Source organism: Diadema setosum, chromosome 22 (genome assembly GCF_964275005.1).
Source record: "Diadema setosum chromosome 22, eeDiaSeto1, whole genome shotgun sequence".
Classification (NCBI taxonomy): domain Eukaryota; kingdom Metazoa; phylum Echinodermata; class Echinoidea; order Diadematoida; family Diadematidae; genus Diadema; species Diadema setosum.
In genome coordinates this window covers 14,529,005-14,550,325 of record NC_092706.1, presented here as the reverse complement: position 1 = coordinate 14,550,325, position 21,321 = coordinate 14,529,005, and the positions used below count along the sequence as shown (strand labels likewise).

The window sequence follows — 21,321 nt, the reverse complement described above, 5'->3', positions numbered from 1 at the left end:
CACACATACACGAGTATATCTACATGTACACATATTGCAGTGTTGAGTGAGTGAATAATACATTACATTTTACACAGTGGCAGGTAGCTGATAAAATTCAGGAGACAACTGATGTAAGGATTACCACACTCCCCTCCCCATTTGTCATTTATGAAACATACATCACAAATTCATATGATACCAAATTCCTACAGCCAACCCGTTTGAGTCACTTTGCTGGAACTAAAGTTTTGATCTAAACAATATCTATACAATGTATCTTGAATGAAGAGCTCTTGTAGGACTTTACCTATATGCATTGACTTAAAGTTGATGTCAACAGAACATCCATCTACAATCCTACATTTTTCACACAGTAAAGTTCACAGAGACACATTTTGTACATATGATTATTTTAATAAAAACATATTTCATCCCTTCAAAATGTAAAACCATGTACGATGCAACCGTACACTTTCCTCTTACAATAATTCCGCAAAGGCCAGGATATGAATGCAAAGAATAAAGTACACTGTACATACAACGTCTTTGATATCATACAGAGCTGCACAGGAACTGATACAGCATGGGCAAATATATGTATACACATTGTCTGTCCATGGTGCATTAACATGATATAGGTTTCAGTGTAAGGATGTGGAAGAAACCTATTCTGCAATACAGAGAACTTTATTTGTATCAAGCTCCTCAAGACCAGTAATATCACTCTGTTAAATCAAAATCATGTCAAAAAATGTTTTGTACAAACACAAAATACAAAGAAATTCTATTTTGGGGGCAGACAAAAAAGTTAACTTGTTTGCAGCAAAGTTATAAAATTTGCATTGGCAATTTTTACGAGAGTCCACCATACTCTGTTAAGAACTGGCCATTAAAAAATTGTGCACTGACTTAGCGGACTCCAAAAATTTTACTTCAGTACAATATTGGGGCAACAATACACTTCAGTGAGAATACATTATACAAATAAAAGCATACATGTGAAGGAATGGTTCATACATGTCTACATAATTTTTATATATACATTTTCAAGCAATTTGGTGCAAAGTAATTAAAGTCAGCTTAAATCTGTCTTTCCAGAATGATACTCTCAAGAACAAACTAATTATCCCACAGCAAAAGTGTTTGGCACTGGTAAAAAATGTGTATCAACAAGTATTCCATTCAGAGATACAATGGTTGTATAATCTTTTGCAATGATTTTACCCTTTTTTTTTTCTTTTTTTTTTTTTGCCAGTGCATTAACCCGTTTAGGACAGACTGATTTTGCTACAACACGTATTTCCCATGGACACTTGCCCGAGTATATTCAGGACTCGTCATGCAAAGCCATGCTCTCTCTCTGACCCCAGTGTAATGCTAACGTATGGATTTCAAGTTTGTGTAAAACATCTCTGATGTGGCACTAGGCAGAAGTGCTTTCACAGTGGTAACTTTCAACTACAATCTATGCCCCATTCACACTGGGATACCAGGCAACAGCCAATCGCGTTTCTCTTATGAATGTGCCAGTCAGTTCTGCTACCAAATATCATTCAATCTACAGCATAAAAATTTTCATGAAATGAATGGTGAATGATGAATGAATGGTGCATTGATAATGTTAATCCAGATGTGTAGGGTTAAACCCCCTCCCCCCCCCCCCCCTTCATGGTAATAACTCTTAAACTGCAGGGGAAAAGATTCATGGTAAATAAAAAAAATAAAATAAAATCTGATTATCAGTTAAATGATGTTATAAAATGGGTTCAAGAATGTAGCCAATTGGAAGCGCTGAAATGAGTCACGTGTGCTTGTATTAATTTCTCACTAACATCCGGATCCACGGCCGACGTTACAATGTTTGCACTAGCAGTGCGCACTCAATCAGTTGTTACAAGTGCGTCGCGCGCTACTATACGCGCTGTCAATCCTGTAAACAACTTCTAGTTCGGGCTGCCGGCTGGCCTTTCTTGTGTGCATAACATGTGTGGCGTACGTATACTCTTATACGTGCAGTAGTTATATGTGCGGGATTTCCGAGTGCGACGTGTTTGGGACGAACATCTTCGGACATCTTGATCCACAAAGGTACGTGTAAAATGTTGTTAGTTTTCGACCCATTTTATAAAACAAATGATGCACAGGATTATTTCGTGGCGTTAGTGGAGATGCAGCTCACTCTCGGGTATTTACAATGTAGTGCAACATGCACTTGGCTTCGCCTCGTGCATGTTTCACAATTGTAAATACTCTCGAGTGCGCTACGCCTCCACTAACGCACTCTATCCTGTGCATCATTTGTATATTCACATATTCTCAGGAATAACACACCCAGCTATGGACGTTGCAGATGCTTTGGAAAGGAACTGATTCAGCATGCATGATTGACTTCATTCAAACTTTTATCCAATGCACACCACTGACAAATTTCATAGATGAGTCGCAGCAAAGCTCAGAGAGTGCCACCTCCAAAAAAGATGTAGCCATGACAAACAGAAAACTGAAGTTGATAGTTTTTGAGACAAAAGAAACAACTAGATTGGTCAAAGAAATGGTGTCTAGTAACTTGTATGGTCAAAGAGTGACACTATTATACAGAACCCTGGCCATACTTTGACTATCTAAAAAAGAAACAACAACACAAAAAACAAAAACACACAAGCAAAATTAATGTCTTGTTGTTCATCATGGTTGTTGTCCAGTATTGAAAATTTTGTTTACAAAAAACAAAACAAAACAAACAAACATGGCCATACATCAACTCACTAGAGTAAACATCCAAAGAAGTAGTTTTAATATATATTGAGTGAATTTTGCATATCCAACTATGCACTTTTGACCAAGAATACTTAAAATTTTGATACATGGCTCCTCAAATATTCCAATTTCGTCGTTGCAAAACATTCACGAAGCTGCAGAACGTAAAATGATGATTTTCAATGATGACATAACTCCTGGCACTGTCCCCTCTACCATGGAGATTGGTGTTGGTCAGTCTTCGTGGTTACTGTACACAGTCCTTGCACTAGGAAATGAATGATTCCCAGTTCAATTTCATATTAAACACAATACTGTTCACTGTTCCTCTTCGAAAGATGACTACTCAATCAGTTTCTGGAAGCGACTTCTTCTTCTTTTTCTTTTTCTTCTTTTCTGAGCTGGGCTATAAGTGCAAGAAAGAAGGAAAAGAGGCAAAATAACTTTAATGTCACAACACTTTTTTTTTTTTTTTCAATTCTCATCAAATTCTCCACAAAAAAATAACAAAAAAAAAAAAAAACTGCTGCACAAATCAACTTCACGGCTGCAGGGCAGAGAAATATGTTGTCTCTACACCAGAAGCATAAGAAAGACACACATTTAATTACCATCTGTCAAGTGTGGCTCAAACTACGAATGGAAATGAAATTATCACAACAATCACTTCGGTACAGTGACAGTAATATGCAGGGAAGCCGAATCTGTTGGAACCTCCATGGAAGGCCTCCCCTTCTCTTGATTCAGAGTAGTATATATTTCACAGAGCATCCACTTCATCAGGGTTTTTACTTACTGGCAACAGATTACGGCAGGGCTGACTAAAGTTGGAGAGGGAAGCCACTTCCATTTTAACATATTTCAACAGATGGGAGATATTCCCTATCTTTTTTTTTTTTTCTCTCTCTCTCTTTTGCATTGTCTGTTCAAGATTCAGGTAGGCAGTATGCACACATAATAAATGTTTTCAGTAAAAAAAGAAATCAAACATGGAAATGACTCAAAACATTCTCATGAAAACAAAGACTCTGAAATGGCAACAAATTCGAAAATCAGAGTACAGTATTGTACACATCATGAAGTTGAGAGGGCATCCCTTGAGAGAACATTTTTTCTGCTCACATTTTCAGGCAATAACCATACGAGAATAGCGGATGGGATTAGTGGGTCCAAACTAAGCACCCAGCCCTTAGTAAACAGTTTTCATCCAAAAGACAAATAATCATTGGCACTCACCGTCTCGGGTTCCGCTGCTGCCTCCTCTTCTGGTTCCGCCTCCACATCTTCATCTTTGGGCTGCTTCTTCTTTTTCTTCTTCTTCTTCTCTGAAGATACCTCTGGTACTGTTAGAGAGTAGAGTTTTTGAAAACATTGTCAGTAGTGTGTCTGCTATGGGAATCCTACAGAAAATTTCTACAGCACACCAGCTACTTGAATGTGTAATATTTCTTAACTTTATAATAATAATAATCATCATCATCATAACATGGAACAGCGCTTAGCTCAGCACTTAGCGCTGTATGACAAACATGTTTCGAAGCAACTCTTCTCTACAGTTATCAAAAGAAAACAAACATACAAATCAATCACGAATGCAAACAATCCACAATACATTATTATCAGTTCTATTCTTGAAATAAATGAATTTTGAGTTTCCTTTTGAAAATGCACAATTATAGACAATTATGCTATTGGATGGTCATACAACAACATCATACATAATGACCTGGCTGCATTCCTGTCAGATGTAAAAGATTTCATTCATTTGTGATAAACACATAGGAAAACTCAGTACAATGATTATTGCAGGGCACTGCTATTCCCAATAATACAGTATCTTTTGGATAGCAGCACAAACACCACATCATGCTCTACAACTTTCCCCGTTTGTTGAATGACAATATCATAAGAGCTATCGTTGCCAACAAAATATAAGCTTCCTCCAACTGACAAGCTACTGCTGCAAAGTCAAAACAATTCTAGATTTATCTAATGGAAAGGATACAAAACCTTATTTCTCAGGCAAGATATTCAAATGAAGCCTTCTCAGCATCAGTGAGAGATTTGTGAGGAAATGGCATTGTCATCTCATTTAATTTGCGCCCCACTGTGATTATTATCACAATAAAGGAAACCTCTGATATATATAACTACCTCACTTCGAATGATCTGTCACTTTTAACAAGGCAAATTCGGTAGTCCCAATTTTCAATTACAATATGTACTGTATACAGCTGGTCTACTTTTTAGTATATTAAAAACCGGCAGTTCCCAGAGGCCTCCTCACAAGAGGGTTTCCCTGCATAAGATCTTTTTAAAGAAAATATGATGTATGACTCCAAAGACATTTCTACCAATACTTGTTTGATTTCACTTCGTTTGTTTCTGTAAACTTGAATGCACAGTGATATTCTCTCTAGCAGTGCATTCCAGCATACCATACCAAACTGAGCCAGAAGTATCCCACATCCAGATGTACTCATAAACATACCATACTGTACCATGCCGCGCCAGACAGCGCTTGAATGCGTATATCAAGTACTACATCATCGACACGCGTTCAAATGACGAAGCTTATCCTCGAAGGTAGCTATCCTTGAGGACAGGACCCCCTCCTGTATCTGCGTTTACCTACTATATCAACAAGTTCTGTCCACACGATGCTGAACTATGATATGAAAAGTTGATTCTCTTTGTTGGGGACATCTGTATGTTTTGTAGGTGCATGAGGTGAATGTGCTGATTGCTAAAAATTGTGTGAACCCTCTGACTCAAGTCCAAAAATAACAAATGAGGTGCACTATCTCTACTGAGCACTCAAACACTCTGAATATGGCACAGTATTGTACAGTATGGTATGGTTTGGTTCGGTTCCCTCTGGAGACCTCGAATGCGGCCTATGACACCAACCTGTTTCCTCCTCTGGCTCCTCCTTCACAGCAACTTCTTCCGTTTCCGACATCCTCTTCTTCTTTTTCTTCTTCTTCCGCTCTCCATCTGGCGATGCAAAGACAGCCTGCTCATCGTTCTCCTCATCCTCCCCATTCACCTCTTCGATCTTCCGCTTCTTTGGCACGGAGGGAAGGGTGGAGTCCATGCCTGGGTCGTAGGTCTTCACCTCACTCTTGTGCTGGTACTTGTCGAACTTTGCCTTCGCCTTGCCGGTTCCTGATAGCCTTCGCTCCTGTGGGGGAAAGATTTAGGTTTTTCTTCCAATTAACAAATTATCACATTGGTACCAATTTCTCTTTCAACCAACATCCTCAGTTGGTATTCAGCAGCCCACAAGATGAACTGTTTACTATACCTTTGGGTAGTTCATCATCAAATCATAAAATTACCTACTTTACATACATTCCTACGGATAATTTGGCTATAATAATTCTCACATGGGGATACTGTCTCAGCGGTAGTGACGAATTGGATTAATGATAATCATGGATTTCATAATCCAGCAAATTCACATCATAGACAGGTTCAACCGTTCGCTCTTTGCTTTTTACAGACACATACAGTTAATGCAAAAATAATCATTGCTACAATCAATGCCCTTTTGTGAAAACACAAAAATATACTTGATCTAATGGGTGGAAACATCGAAATAGTCTTCACTATGATCCAGAAGTTGTCTATCAAAAGCCGGAAAAGAAAGAATACAATGAAGCCGGAAAAGAAAGAATACAATGAAATCATGCTTGTCAAGATAAAAGAAAGTTGCAAAATGACTTTCCTAAAGTCTTGACATGATGCTACATCCTGACCAATTGTCATTATGAGGCTGCATGACTTTCTTCCTACTTGTCAAATTCTCAACAAAATCTCCAATTACTAACGACATCAGTAAATGTGGACTTGCATACATGCACTGCAAAGGTGTCAGCAAAGCTGTTAAAATAATGGGATTAAAAAAATCACTCAGAAGACATTGTTCAAAGGCCTAGAATTTCACTGGCTTAGCAAGAACGCAACAATGTGATTAAAATGGCTAACATGAGAAGATATGCATGGGACTAAAGAAATATGTAACTTGCCTCTCCTCTTTCAAGACTCCTCAGTCTTGCCTCTATCTTGGCTCTGCTCTCTAGACCAAGCTCACTGCTCGTGTCTTCCCCGAGGGCATCGTACCTGATGGCTAGTGACGTCTTGGCTGCTAGCATTCTTGACATCTGAAACAGAACAATTCATGATCACATTTGAAGTCTGCTCAAATTTGTTGGATAAAATTTGATTTTTTTTTCTTCCCGTTTTCCTCATACGTGAGGAGAATTAAGCATTCTTTTTTTTTGTGCTACTATAGACGATATGATGCATTATTATATTACTGATATATCATTATTACAATTTGTTACTATCATTGTTACTAAGTTAATACAATTTAAATAAGGTGGAAACAGAAATTAGTTTTTCTTTAGTTCTTTTTGCAATGAGAATTCTATCGAAGCTGCAAGACCCAAATACAGCATTTTTTAATCATGATATAAATGATACAAAATTGCAAATAGTTTTTGTAAACACACATTTCTACATCTATGAACTACTATAGTTTCCAATGCCCTTCACATGAAACTTTCACTGCTTTCCTAGAATATTATGTTGGGTAGCATGCAGAAAGAATCCTATATACATGTACATCACAACAACAACAAAAAACAAAACATAACAAAACGCTGAAGTACCTAATATTCTTTTGCAATAAAAAATTGATCCCCGTAACATTGCTGGATTACTGCTGACCATGTCCAATAACACTTTTCTTACTAAAAGTTACACAGAAACAATAAATATCTTTTTGAACAAAATTCATATAAATGTCCTGCCAGGCATGAGACACATTGCAAATACAAAATTTTGCAAGTCTAAAGATTTGGGTTAAACTGGTAGTTTTATGTTGTGTACCATCCTTTGGTACTAAGAAGAGGAAAACAGAGATAGTGATTTTACTGCAACCTGCAAACATTGTCTCCTTACCTTTCCCTTATTCTTAGTATTTGTCTGTCCCACCAAAGAGGCGTGGTAGATGAGACCATACTTGGGTGTGTCTTTCTTGGTCTTCAGGGCCCTGAACAGAGCTTTCTCTGCCCCCAGGATCTGCACTGTTGAGGCTGGGTGCTTGGCCAGATTCATCAGTGACCCTATGGAGGAAAATCACGAACAGGAGAGACTATGAAAGAAAGCAAATATTTTTAAAGCAGAGGGGTTGAGGTGTGAATTTTCTTCAATTTGTCTCCCTCTACAAATGAAATTTGCATGATTGCGACTTGTTATCTATAATTTAACATGTCGGGGGAAAAAAAAAAGGAACCACAGGACTCAGACCTGTCATCAATTATCTGAAGAGAACATGTTTCATTTCTGCATTGCAGGTTAAACACTAATGTTACCACCAATATAAATGGGTACCAGGTTGGTACATTGTAGCTTCATGTGTTTTATGTGGTTGGATGTAGCATGTGTGCACAATAAATCAGCAGCCTGCCCAGAGGGTGGAGAGAGTGTACATTACGTGCATTGAGTCAAATAACTGGGGTCTTTAGGATAAAATTAGCTGCAAAGTGCTCTAAAGGAGAATGAAACCCCAAAATACATGTTGATTGAGTGAATGGAGCAATATTAGTAGAATACATCGGTAAAATTTGTGGAAAATTTGACAATCCGTTCATAAGTTATGAATTTTTGAAGTTTTGGTGATGAGACCGCTGGATCAAAAGACTACAACGGATCATAACATCACATATGGACTACCATATAAAGAAAATATAGAGAATTTTTTTTTCACTTTTCTGTCGTAATGAAGGAGCACTAACTTCTTTCAGAAAGCAGTTGGGAATAATATTACCCTTGACATAACTATGTCGGTAACAAGTCCAGGGAATGTGTTCTTTTTGTATGAAATGATATTCAGAGGAATTTTCTTAATAGTTTTTTTATATCATAGTACATATGTGATGTCATGATCTGCAGTACTCTTCTAAACCAGCGATCTCGTCACCAAATTTCAACAAATAATAACCTCTGCACAGATTGTGTTTTTCCTCAAACTTTCACTGATGTGTTCTAATATTGCTGCATCTACTCAATCCACATGTATACTTGGGGTTAATTCCCTTTTAAGCACCAGGACATGGTGAAAAGGCAGGATAAGTATACATCCAATATTAGTATTACTACCACTAATCCTGACCCCGAGATTCCTCCATAGGCTCAATGCCATGGACACCGTCTACAGAGGGCAGTACACTAATTCTTTCTTCCATTTGCCTGAATAGTCACTTAGGCGAGGGCTAAACACTTCCAGCAGGCAACTGCCTTTTCATTTTCACTCGTCCAAATGTGAGTTGTGTTTAGCTGGGAAAGCTTGATTATTTTTATGTATGTATTATGAATGCATTTTACATTGGTAAGCAAGGATGTGGATCCGACTGAAAATGTTGACCGAAAATTCTCCCATCTGAAGGATGGCCAAGAATCAACACAGTAAGAGTAGGTGATACCAAGAGAATAACTGGTTTCCTATACTTACAATGATTAATATGCCATCTAAACAGCATTGTCAATTTTGGACATAATATTCACGATGTTAGTATATAGGTTTATCATCAATCTTACCTGCGTGTGATATAAGCCTGGCACCAACAAGCTCTCCTACCAGCGTGGTCAGATTGGGTGCGATTGCCTGCATCCTGTTCTTCAAGTAGTCATACAGCTGGGTCCGGTAGTCTGTGATCTCAACAACCTGTTGTGTGGCCACAAGTTATGGAGAAAAACAAAAATCCACATGCATCATAACCTTTGCAGTGGAATAGCACAGGCAAAAACAATGCTTGTGGCAAAATAAGCAATAACAACATGATGTACAACATATCCACAAGCAAAGATGCAACTGCAGCTACTTCCTGTATAAGGATTCATATTGACCATTATGAATATGAGAACTGATAAGAACACTAAAATGACTGCAAAATATCAACATGATTGCTTTTTCAATGTTTGCATGAACAATGGTAACGGTAATGCAGTAGTATACTGGTATAATGAATCATGAAATAATAATTTTTCAGTATTTCTCCTTCAAAACTGTCTCATTTAACATGGAAATACTACTCGTTGTTTAACTGCAACACGCCTATCTCAGAAACTGAGAGAATATATTTTTTCCTTTTAACAGAGCATCTGGTTTAGGGCTTCTCCTACCTTTTCTGAAATCCAAGAAGCTTTTATCTAACCCTAACTGTCGTTTGTGCCCTACTATACTCTTCTTCCTATAGAGCAGCAACAGTTTCTTCCCATCTCAGTGGTAGTGACGAAATACGAGAAAATAATAATCATTTTTCATCATTCCATACTCTGTTCACATCACCGATGGGAATCTAACAATCTCCAAAGCTGCTCCGTACCTTTTCCCTGCTTGCACACTGCTTCCACCAAGTAATTGAATAGATATCCGATGACCACAAATACTAATAGTACTTATCCAACTTATTAACTTAAGTTGCTGATGTGACCACAAAAAAATCACTGTATCTTGCTTAATTTCAACTTCTTAACATACAGTCACGATCATTTGCAATACACTTTCCTTATATGTCACCAAAATCAGCACTTTGCATGCATATTTGTAATTACTGGATTCCCTTCTCAGACTGCCTCCTGTGATTTCTTCAAGTAGTTGCAACTGATTATAACCTGTAATCACACTAAGAGAGAAACACAATCTTTTTTTGTTGTTGTTGTCATTCACTTGGTTTACCTCTTTGCTTGTTTTACCAGTTCTGCTTGATAATTACTGAATGGGAAAATACAAACTGTAAAAATTTAAAATCATGGTCAGAATTCTGGGGTCAGCTGAGGTGGCTGCTCCACAACTCACCTGCTCACAGAGGTACTTAATGTTGAGGATGTCTTCCTCCGAGACCTCCGTGCCCATTGATATTTCTGCAGCCAGCTTGAGCTGCTCCTCCAGCTCCTCAGGGAGAATCTCTGAAAAATCTGTGGTGGCTGCATTTGTTCTCACACCTACAATTACAGCAGAGAGAGGGCAATAGATCCTTGCTATTAAAGGGATGATATAGTATTGGTGGAGATGAGATTCGGGCTTTTAACTCTGCGTGAGATACCAAGAAATTACTTACGAAACAGTACAGGTCATCCCATTCTGTTAAAGAGGAATTCAAAGGTTGTTTTATGACAATCGGTTTTGGAATGGCTGAGACATCCAAAAACAAAGTAAAACAAAGCGACCGTAACAAAAGTTGGGTCCCATCTTTAATAGGATTGCTCTGTTTTGGATATCTCAGCGATTTCAAAGCCAATTTTCATCAAAGAAATGTTGAATTTCTCTTGGAATTACTTGTTCTTTCATATTTCATAAAAAGTTTCTCATTATCTCCACAAAAAAATGTTAGACGCCGGAAGATAGGTCTGAACCTTAACTATACAATCCCTTTAAAGCTGATAGCACGTCCTTTTGACACCCCTCCTGTAGACGAGGCTCCAATGATGTCATTAAGCCATGGCTCAACTTGCCGAGGGGTAAAAACTGCATATGGGGGCCTCCATACATGTGGGTGAGCACGTAAGTGTTACATCCCAAAGTCCCATCATCACAAGCTATTTCATCAGGCCAGCCAGGCAGGCTGGTATGTGGCATGCACACCGTGCGCTAGAGCTATGCATTTAATACTCATGTGATTTGTTTTTGCCCCTCAACAGGCAACACGTTTTTTAATGTCCTGGAACCTCGTCTATGGTACTCCACTTTTTCCTATATACCAGCAAGATGTACGAACTTTCTTTCCTGTCTCCAGTGGAGATACTTTGCATTTGTCTTTATTGGTAAATAACACTCATTGAAATCATCACCTCTTTTTCACAGCAAATATGGAAGTAAACACACACACACACACACATACACACACAAACAAACAAGAAGGCAACAGAAAAAAAAGTTCTAATGTTGGAATCAGTATTTCATTTCAAAGGGGACTCATACAAAATATACCATTCAATTAGAAAACAATATTCTTTTTGGTAATAGGCTCTAAAAAGAGAAAGATAACAAATTGAACACTGCCTCTGCCATCTCTGACTTACCTACACAAATCATTCTTAAAGGTGCATGGTCCCGGTGTTTTAGTCAAATGCGTACGCGGACGCACGGCGCAAGTTTCCTATAGAGACCTACGCTATTGACTCCTCTTTAGCGCTTACGCTTTGGCCCACTTTCCCCCGAGTCCGAAGAAGTCCGATTCACTGTAGTCAGTGGTCGGATCACAGTTCGGCTCATGATTCTGCTGAGGGGGATGACAGCTTTAGCAAACTTCTTTTGTGATGTCATAATAACATGCACATATGCACGTACCCTGGCATTACTACAGACTGCGCGATGCGCAGAGAAGACAACGAAAACAACGTTACTTAGCAACACCTACGCACTTTACTCTTGATGACAGCTCAACTTCGGTAATCTTCGTATCAATGCTAACGGTGATCAGCAGTATCATCAACAGCGCCCTCTACACTACCGGGGGGACTATGCCCCTTTAAATCGCAATAACAAGAAAACTTGGTCAATATTACATTAATTTCTTTCTTCACAAACACTCACCCATGTGAAGTACTGTTTTTGCGAATGCGAGATTATCGGTGATGATTTTTCCCAACTCTGGGAAATGCCAGCCATACCACTCCCTACACCGCATGACGTAATTATTCAGCTCCTTGTCCAAGTCATCCAACAGAGCTAAAGTTAGGTGAAAAAAGCAGATCAATTTACCTCATAAAACAATTCATGAATATCATGCACTCAAAAAGAATGCAATGCTGACAATACTGAATTTATGCAAAGTATTCCTCTATCATGTGATGAGTGTGAGATTGAAAAGACCTTACCCACAGCATGAAAATAAAAATTTTCCTCAATGGCAATCTGCAATAATAAAAAAATTATAGACCTTAAAATATCAGTACAAAAAAAAAGAAGATGAATTCAATTACAATGACACTCAAATGACAATACCAGCAAAAACACAAACAAACAAACAAACAAAAAAACCCTCCAAAACCAGAACCAACTTATACATTTGACCACATCAAGAAGTTCTGAAAAGGTTAACTTCAAGGTAATTTTACAACCAGTGACTAAAATGCAATCATTTACTGATATGCAATACATTCACAAAAGAAACCATAAGAACAATACCAATACCGAATACACAATACTAAAATGCAATTACAGCAATAATTTTAAATCAGATTATACACTGTATGTACATGTACCAGAAATTCTGCCATATTGCCACTCACTGCGACATTACAAAATAGCTGCAGAACAAGCAAAAATGTCTCCTTACAAATCGCTTGAACAATCATTGTGTCCACTTTATCCGGGCTGAACTTCAACTTGTATCTTGACAAACTGTGACAAACGGAAAATTGAAATATGAAAATTAGTTTTCTGTCCAATGTCTGCAAACAAGCACATACACACAAGAATCCTCAGACAATGGATATTTACTACAATAGTAATGAAGCGAAAGTCCCCTATGGTATATAACTATATCATTGTTTTCACAGAACATCACTTACTTTGAAAGATTTAAAAGGGTTGGCATTGTAGTTTCGGTTGAGATGTGGTTTCAGGTTTCTAACATTTTTTTTTTTTTTATTTATAATTTTTTGAGATAATGAGAAACCCGTTACAAAAAATATGACAGAGCATATACTAGTACTGTACGAGTAATTCAAAGTTAATTTGTCGAAAATAGGTTTTGAAATGGCTGAGACATCCACAACAGAGCGATCCTAATAAAAGGTGGGAGCCACCTCTTATTAGAATCGCTTTGTCTGTGCCAGTGCCAAAACTTGCAGTTTGCAGCTCAAAACGTGGCACAGGCTCTTGGGAGTCAGATGCCATTTCTTATCTTTTCAATTCTATTAAATCACGTTTACATGGAATTTGGTGGCTTACAAAAGACACCAAGGAAATTTAACTGTTTATAATTTAGAAAAGAAATGAAAAGAAAAGAAAAATTTTTTTTTTTCAACTGATGATGTTCATACACAGTGTAAACATAATCCCCCCTATCTAATCCTGGTAAATGGTTTTATAGTCCCATGCACTCATTTACCTGTGTGCTAGACCCAATGTCATGGCTGTCATCTCCCTACCGGGCAGACCGGGAACCAGGCTGTCAAACTGGGATCTGATTCCACGCATCAGCTCAGAGATGGACGAGTTGTGAACACAGGTCATGTTGAGTTTATCCTGAATACAAAATTTACGAGAACTAAAATTACACTAATGTTTTTTATTATAACTTAAACAGGTCAAAAACATTTGACAACATAAGCATCAATCATTTCAATACGAATTGATTTTGTGTATGAGTGACAAATGTTTTTTTGAAGAGAAGATAAACTCTACTAAAAAATGTTATCCCATTGTCATGTGTACATATAGTGACATTAAGACTACTACCTCTGATGTGCATACAGTCACGGGGATAAGTATAACAAGACAGTGTATAAAGTGGCTGGATTCTAAAACAATCCCTCATAATCTTTGCTCCCTTCTTTCTCTGGCTAAACAATGCAGTATTACCGATGTTTCAAAGCTTCTCAATCATACTCTACCTGCTCCTTACATCAATCTCTATATTGTACACACACTGATGGGTATGGACCATGATCCGCCAAACCTGTATTGTGAATTCTACATTACCTTGATGATGTTTCCCAGCTTTGCATCTGCAACAGCAAGCTCAGCCTGTGCATCTTTGGCGACAACTTTCTTCAAGATTTTCTTCAAACCCTTGCCAAGTTTCCCTTCCACTAAAGCTGTCGCAGCTGCGAGTGAACACACAAACATATGAGACATGATTACTATACATACAGTGTACAACAGACTGGCATTTCATACCAATGTACAGTATTTCCCCATTACAAAAACAAAACAAAACCCAACAAAAACAAAGTAACATGTGAAAATGATACTACATTGTACGAAAGAAACTATGAAGTAAATGTTATCAAGATGTTCTATTATTCATCACTATATTTAGATATACAAAGCTGCCAATCTTCTTTCTAAAGAGCAAAAGTTACTTGCTAATCACTTTGTTGAATAATGATACAGTCACCCAAAGCTTTGTGAACTTACCTGCTAAAGCTTCTGTTGTGTCCTGAAACTTCTCAAACTGCTTCAGTTTGATTCTAGAAATTAAGTTAACATACAGAAGAAGAGCATATTATGAATTATAAACATGATGACATGTTTTGAACATCTGATTTGATCACTGATTATTGTCAGATTACATTCCTTACATCACAGACACTGGTTGCAGTTCATAGTACATCATACTATTAAAATCTACAAAAAAATAAACAAATGAAAAGAAATATAGAGGTACAGAAGAAAAGATGATTACTGTTTCATTTTGACACAGCCTCTTCTCTTTATATATATCAAAAGATGCATACACTAAAAAAAAATAAATGCAACCACATCAAATGTGACTGTCCAGATCAAAACCCTCATTAAGTCACAGATTAGGATTCTCGGAGTCTGTAATGGACCAAAACGCATCATTGGGGTTTACCAACTCAAATTTTACAAGATATCGGTACAAAAGTGTATGTCAGACAGCAATCGTTTCTCTACCTACTGTCAAAAATGGTGGCGAAATGAAGATATTAGCATTTCTCTGGATCATATATTTTCTTGGTAAAGCACAACTTTCACTGGGAAATACAATATGTTTTCATTGATACTTCAACACAGCAAGCCTACATTGACAACGACCCAAATCTTTCACCCTCATTACTCCCTTTTCTATGAAACGATATCTCCTGATTTTCTCTTATTTTTATCATTTTTTTTAATGGGTTATTTAAAGATGGTCCAATTCTAACATGGCTTAGAGCTTACACTTTTGAACCATGTAGAAAAGTGAAAATCAATTTTGGCCTACTTTTTTTTTTTTTTTTTTGGGTGCGTTGGTTTTAAGGTGAGTGGTCACATGGAGCTAAAGTCTGCATCTTTATGTTATTTAAGACTTTCTCCACAGACTGATTTGTTGGATTCTTGATGTCGCGTGATGCTAACAACACTATGCAACCGGTCATTTTAGGTCAAATGATGCGATCTTGAAAAAAATAAAAACTTACGAAAACACAAACTCTGGAAACAGTATGACACTGGAAACAGTATGTACCGAAGGTAATAACTCTTTCTGCATACAACCAAACAAAAATTGTGACATAAAGTCAGTCAGAGGCAGAATATTCACATTTCCTATATTGTTAGCATGGACATATCAAGCTGTTATCCACAAGACTCAGTAAATGTATCGCTTTGTCACTTGATATTACTGATGACTCAGGACAGATTCCCCATGCATGTATGTGTACTCTCTTTCAATATGAGAATCTTGTTCCATCGCATTCAAAACTTACACTTTGCCGGCAGTCTCTGGTGATGCAAATGACTTGTACAGATCATCAACTTGCTGAAGCCTTTTCTCATCCAGCAACTGAAAAGTGGAGGCCACAATGTTACACACACAGTTGAAATTTTAGTCTTTCTCTTTTTCAAGGGAAACTCCATTCTGATCATGCTGATATTACGTTGCTATAGTATGAAAGCTCAGGGAAGTAGATCAGTATAAAATTTGGAGCTAAATTAGTAAAAATCAACGTGTGATGATTGTGGCAAGGTAAGAAAGAAGGCAGTAAAGAAGTGCATGTGTAGGTGTCTCCAGTGTATTTATGTTAATGTATGTCTGTGTGTGACTGTGTGCGTTCTGGGAACTGCATTTCTCAATCACCTTCATTCCACTTGCTACAACAAATCACTTGTGTATTACTTTGCTGATGGTCACTGAAAGGATTTGTTGCATCACATTAGATGGCTCATTTCAGTTTCAGATTGTGCATTTGTATGTATGTATGAAAATTAATGAAAATTCCAGCATTTAAAGTTGGATTTTAGGTGTGATCACGGCTGTACAAGACCAGAGTTCCTACTACATGTAACTATTCACAGTTAGAACACTTCTCGTCTAGACTGGTCACAGTTACCGCTCAGTTTCGGCAAGACTTAAAGCAAGTGCCCCTCGACTGTTTCCATAAATAGACCACTCTTACGAGTAAAAATTCCCTGAAATTCATGAATAAAAAATGGCGCAAATCAAGTGTGAAATTCAAACTATGCAACTACCTTCACATGTGTTCTGAAGAGCACAACAATGGGCCACATAGCCGGACCTCCGAAATCATTGTCGGCCACAATGGAGCGCAGTGTCTGAAATAACTTGAGCGTTTATGCGATATTTATTTGCATGCCACCCATGCCAGACTTTGCGGTATCGCCTTGGTTCGATCGCAACGTGTTATGTACAGGGGCATTTCCACGGTTAGTAACGTTACATTTAAACAAATCTAGATATTTATTTTTACTACAAAATCCCCATTTATTCATTTCAAGTGAAAATCATGCAGGGTGCTACATATGCACTTGCCCGATTGCCCGGGGCAAGTGAAAATCAAATTCGAGCAAGTGTTTTTGAACATTGAGATCAAATGCTTGCCCGAATTGGGCAAGCAAGAAGTTTTGAAGCCATCTTTTGTCACTTATTCCCCCAACAAACCCACAAAGTCAGCCCATAGATAATGGCTGTCAAGTGATGCAACACACTTTATACAGTGCACTCCCGTTACAACGAACACGGTTATAACGAAGTAAAACTTTTGGTTCCAAAATTATCGCCATTAAAGTCTATGGTACGAAATTTGCTTATAACGAACACGGTTATAGCGAAATTCTCGTCATAACGAAGTCTTTTCCGAGCACCACTGACAAAGAAAAACAAAAGAAATGTGCTCCATTATAATGAAATGCGGATCGCTTTTGAAAATACATAGCGGAACAAGGCATTTACAGCGTCTCTGCATGGGCACACGCGTCACATCACTGTGTGTTCGCTTGGTGTGTCACGCAGATTTTCCGAGGGGAACTTGCGTTATTGTAATACAATAATCTGAAATTGATTAACTAGTTGTTTTAATGTTCACATAGCTTTCCAGTGTATGACGAGTATTCAACAAACAGAATATCATATATGCGTGGCTTCCTTGTTTTCGTGATATATTGTATTTGTTCGGTTATAACGAAATTTCGTTATAATGAAAGAAAACTGCCGGTCCCGAGCATTTAGTTATAACAGGAGTGCACTGTATTTCATTTCAGCAACTTTCCAACACTTATGTGAAGAAGCCCCAATGAGTTTTTTTTTTCTGTTTTTTTGGACACATGATTTTTTTTTTGTGTTATTTCTTTATATTTTGGACTTTCTTTTTGGGCAAGTAAAATTAATGTTCGGGCAAGTGTTTTGCAGCGAATTTGGAAATCTGCCTGCCTGACCAGGCAAGTGGTAAAATAGACTTATGTAGCACCCTGTCATGTTAAAATTATGTCGTTCTTCCCATATTTATGACATAGAAAAGAATAACTAAAATCCAATAAATATTAGAATTGCTATGGCAGCTAAAAGGGCAGGTTAGTAACGTTACGAAAAAAGGACATGACAAAAAAATCAATGTCTTGTAACAAAAAGTGTGCAAAAATTCAAGGTACTTCAAACAAAGTGTTGCATTAATTTCATTTATTGCATCATGACAAATGTTCACACAAATATTTTTAGCAGTTCGACGGATAATTTATTAGCTAGATCCCCAAAAGTATGGTTAGTAATGTTACAGTTAGTAACATTACATTTGTCCGAAGAAATTCTGCAGGTAATTTCACCTTTTGTTATTCACGAAATGTCACATGACTTCTGGAGTATTTAAATGTATTCATCTTTTACCCTTTAGCAAAACTTTGAGGAAAAATTGTCAAAGGAACCCACTGTAATTCACATTGAAGTAAATTTCAGCATCCCCAGTCCCACATGTACATTTGAAATGATGGTTTCAGATCTCGCAAAACCAATATATACAAAAAATAAAATCTACTGAATTTGAAAGCCCTTTATGATTGGTAAACATCCATGGCATTAGCTGTTACCTATATTAAAGAGTAAGATAAAGAGGCACACTTCTTTTATCCATGTCATGTCCACCTTGTAACTGCGGAATTACCCACAGTATGCGTTGAATCTCTCGCACAGCGCGCTAGCATGGAGTACAGAGCTCTCATAGTGTGATGAACGAAATGTCACACAAACATGTACAGTATACAGACTACAGTTTCGCCTGCGCATGGCACGCATGCTAATCTTTTCATATAGATAACACACGGCACGATAACACACGGCACGGTACATGTACATTGCGATTGTTGAAGCACGGACATATGGGGTCAAACAATGAGCACAGGCGTTCGAAAGATGATCACAGCGCAGGCGTTCAAATCATGCACACTATTTTGCTTCCACGATTTAGGCTGTTGAACAATGGGTACAGTGTAACTTGGGCAAGACTTCCATATGTACCCCCGCATAGCGGGGGGGGGGGGGGGGGGGGGGTACATATGCATTATGTATAAGTAACATCAATAAGTTTAGGTGGCTTTGGGATTAGGATTAGAGTTTAGTCAGTTTAGGATTAAGGTTAGAGTTAGTGTAACAGTACATGATCTCGGTGTCCTAGGGTAATGCGGACTTCAGAGGAAGCTCCGAGTCAATGTACTATAGTATGGCATGGGGGGTACATATGGAAGTCTTTCCGTAACTTGCTTTACATTACAATTGATTTGAAGAAAAGGGAAAAACAAATTTTACTTCGCTTTTCAAAGACACCATAGGCCTAGATGATGCCGGCAATACACAATTCTAGTCTACAGCTGACATCTATCAGGGATTCAGAGTAATTTCAGACTTAGTAACTTTATTTGTAGTTTGGTCCTTGGAGACTCAAATTATAGGGCGATTTTGTGCATGTTCAGAAATCATTTGATTGACAAGGAGTTGCGAAAGTGCACTAGCTCCCATGTCAAATTTTGTATTCTGTGAGTGAAATCATCATAAACATTCAACACAGTGACACAGAACTGAAATTCATTCATGCCCATTAGATTAATGGTGCATGGATACCATAAATGGCATCATTATCATAATCATTAACTATTAGTAGTCTATTAGTATACACAGCCCTGCAGCGACAGGGCTGTGTATAGTTACATTATCATTTATTATATTTAAACACTATCAATGTACAAGTGTACAATGACTGTCTGTCGTGTCTGTTGGCAGCTCAGCTCAGCAAGACATACAACACAGTATGCGGGACTAAACAAAATGATGTACATGACTAGCTTTATTACTCAATTTGGTTATCGTTAATATAAAAATTACGCAAAGACACATGTAGCTAGAACTAGTATAAACTGAAAATACACTGCTGCATCGATTTTTACCTTGAAAATGGCATAGCCAGCTGGCGATTCAAATAGGACCAACATGTTAATTTGGTTTAGCGTCGATGTTCATCCAACTAGCCTGCTTGTGCGTCCACCATGTGTCCACGAGGTTTTGCGCGATCCACACTCGGATCGTAAGCGCACACAATGCGCCCTGCGTGTGCTCATAACATTCTGCACACAACAATCATGACTGCGCGTGCGCAATCGCGTACTGTACTTCGTCAAACGCCATCGATAAACAGATTTGTCAGGCAACACACTGAAAATGAAGCTTGGTTAGCGCTGCCTGTCCTGATGGTTCCTGTTGATGTCGGGACCGCGGAACCGGGGCGGGGGGGGGGGGGGGGGGGGGGGAGAGGGCTACAGCCCCCTACACTTTTGGTTCGTTAAAAAAAAAAAAAGGAAAGAAGAAAAAAAAAAAAAAAGGAAAAATCGGGGAAAAATCAAAAGACCCACTTGAATATGAATTTCCAAAGATTCCGGGTCCTTACACAAAGTTCCCGTCTAAGCACTATATATCGCGTAGCAAAAAAAAAAAAAAAAAAAAAAAAAAGGGGGGGGGGGGACGATGGGGCCGTCGATCCCTTAAGATTCTGAATAATTCTGATTGCACAAGACTTTCAGTTATCACTTACATTCCGAAAAATAAATAGTTCCCTCACGTACAAGGGGAATATCCCCTTTTAATCAACCCTTCCTTCTCTCAGTTCCCCCGATCATTTTTTTTAAATAATTTCCCAAATATTCCATCAATGCGTATGCGAGATATCTCAATTTCAACTTTAAAAAAAAAGACAAAAGCTCCCTCGTACGGGAAGGATGGGGATAGCACTATTCCACGCTTTCTCCCTGTTTGCTCCCCCCCCCCCTCCCTGTGCATACAAGTTGACTATGGCTACACTTGGAGGTTTCAATGCCACAAAATGTGTGCACCAAAACGTTAACTGCTAGGGCTTATCCCCTCTCCAACATTTGCCTGCTATGTCTCTTTCCACAGACTTGCACTTCTCTAATTGACAAATTTCCAGATATTCCAACAGAAAAGTGCCCAAGTTGAATTTCAGTTCTAAAGGGCTCCCTCGAATAGAAACTTCGAATATGGGAGGGGTATCTTGCCACCCTCCCATTGATTGGTCCCCTCTATAGACTTTGGAGAATTGATA

At 38.1% G+C, this 21,321-nt stretch overlaps 1 protein-coding gene across 1 annotated transcript; it reads right to left on the bottom strand.

Annotated features, from left to right (window-relative positions):
- Positions 1-2,711: 2,711 nt before the first annotated feature.
- LOC140245037 (nucleolar protein 58-like) lies at positions 2,712-20,254 on the bottom strand. The gene is made up of 14 exons (XM_072324629.1): positions 20,153-20,254; positions 16,192-16,268; positions 14,897-14,949; positions 14,459-14,583; positions 13,866-14,002; positions 13,089-13,153; positions 12,344-12,478; positions 10,607-10,752; positions 9,346-9,472; positions 7,708-7,871; positions 6,771-6,905; positions 5,650-5,923; positions 3,976-4,082; positions 2,712-3,145 (listed from the first exon to the last, which is right to left on the bottom strand). The coding sequence occupies exons 1-14, from the start codon at positions 20,195-20,197 to the stop codon at positions 3,086-3,088; spliced, it is 1,650 nt and encodes a 549-aa protein (XP_072180730.1). The 5' UTR covers positions 20,198-20,254; the 3' UTR covers positions 2,712-3,085.
- Between the last annotated feature and the right edge of the window lie 1,067 nt (positions 20,255-21,321).

Coding starts and splice junctions, on each gene's coding strand:
- LOC140245037 (XM_072324629.1), bottom strand. CDS start 20,197: ATGTTGGTCCTATTTGAATCGCCAGCTGGCTATGCCATTTTCAAG. Junction 14,584..14,896: donor CACAACAGAAGCTTTAGCAG/GTAAGTTCACAA, acceptor GTTCACTCGCAG/CTGCGACAGCTTTAGTGGAA. Junction 6,906..7,707: donor ATACTAAGAATAAGGGAAAG/GTAAGGAGACAA, acceptor GTTCTGTTTCAG/ATGTCAAGAATGCTAGCAGC.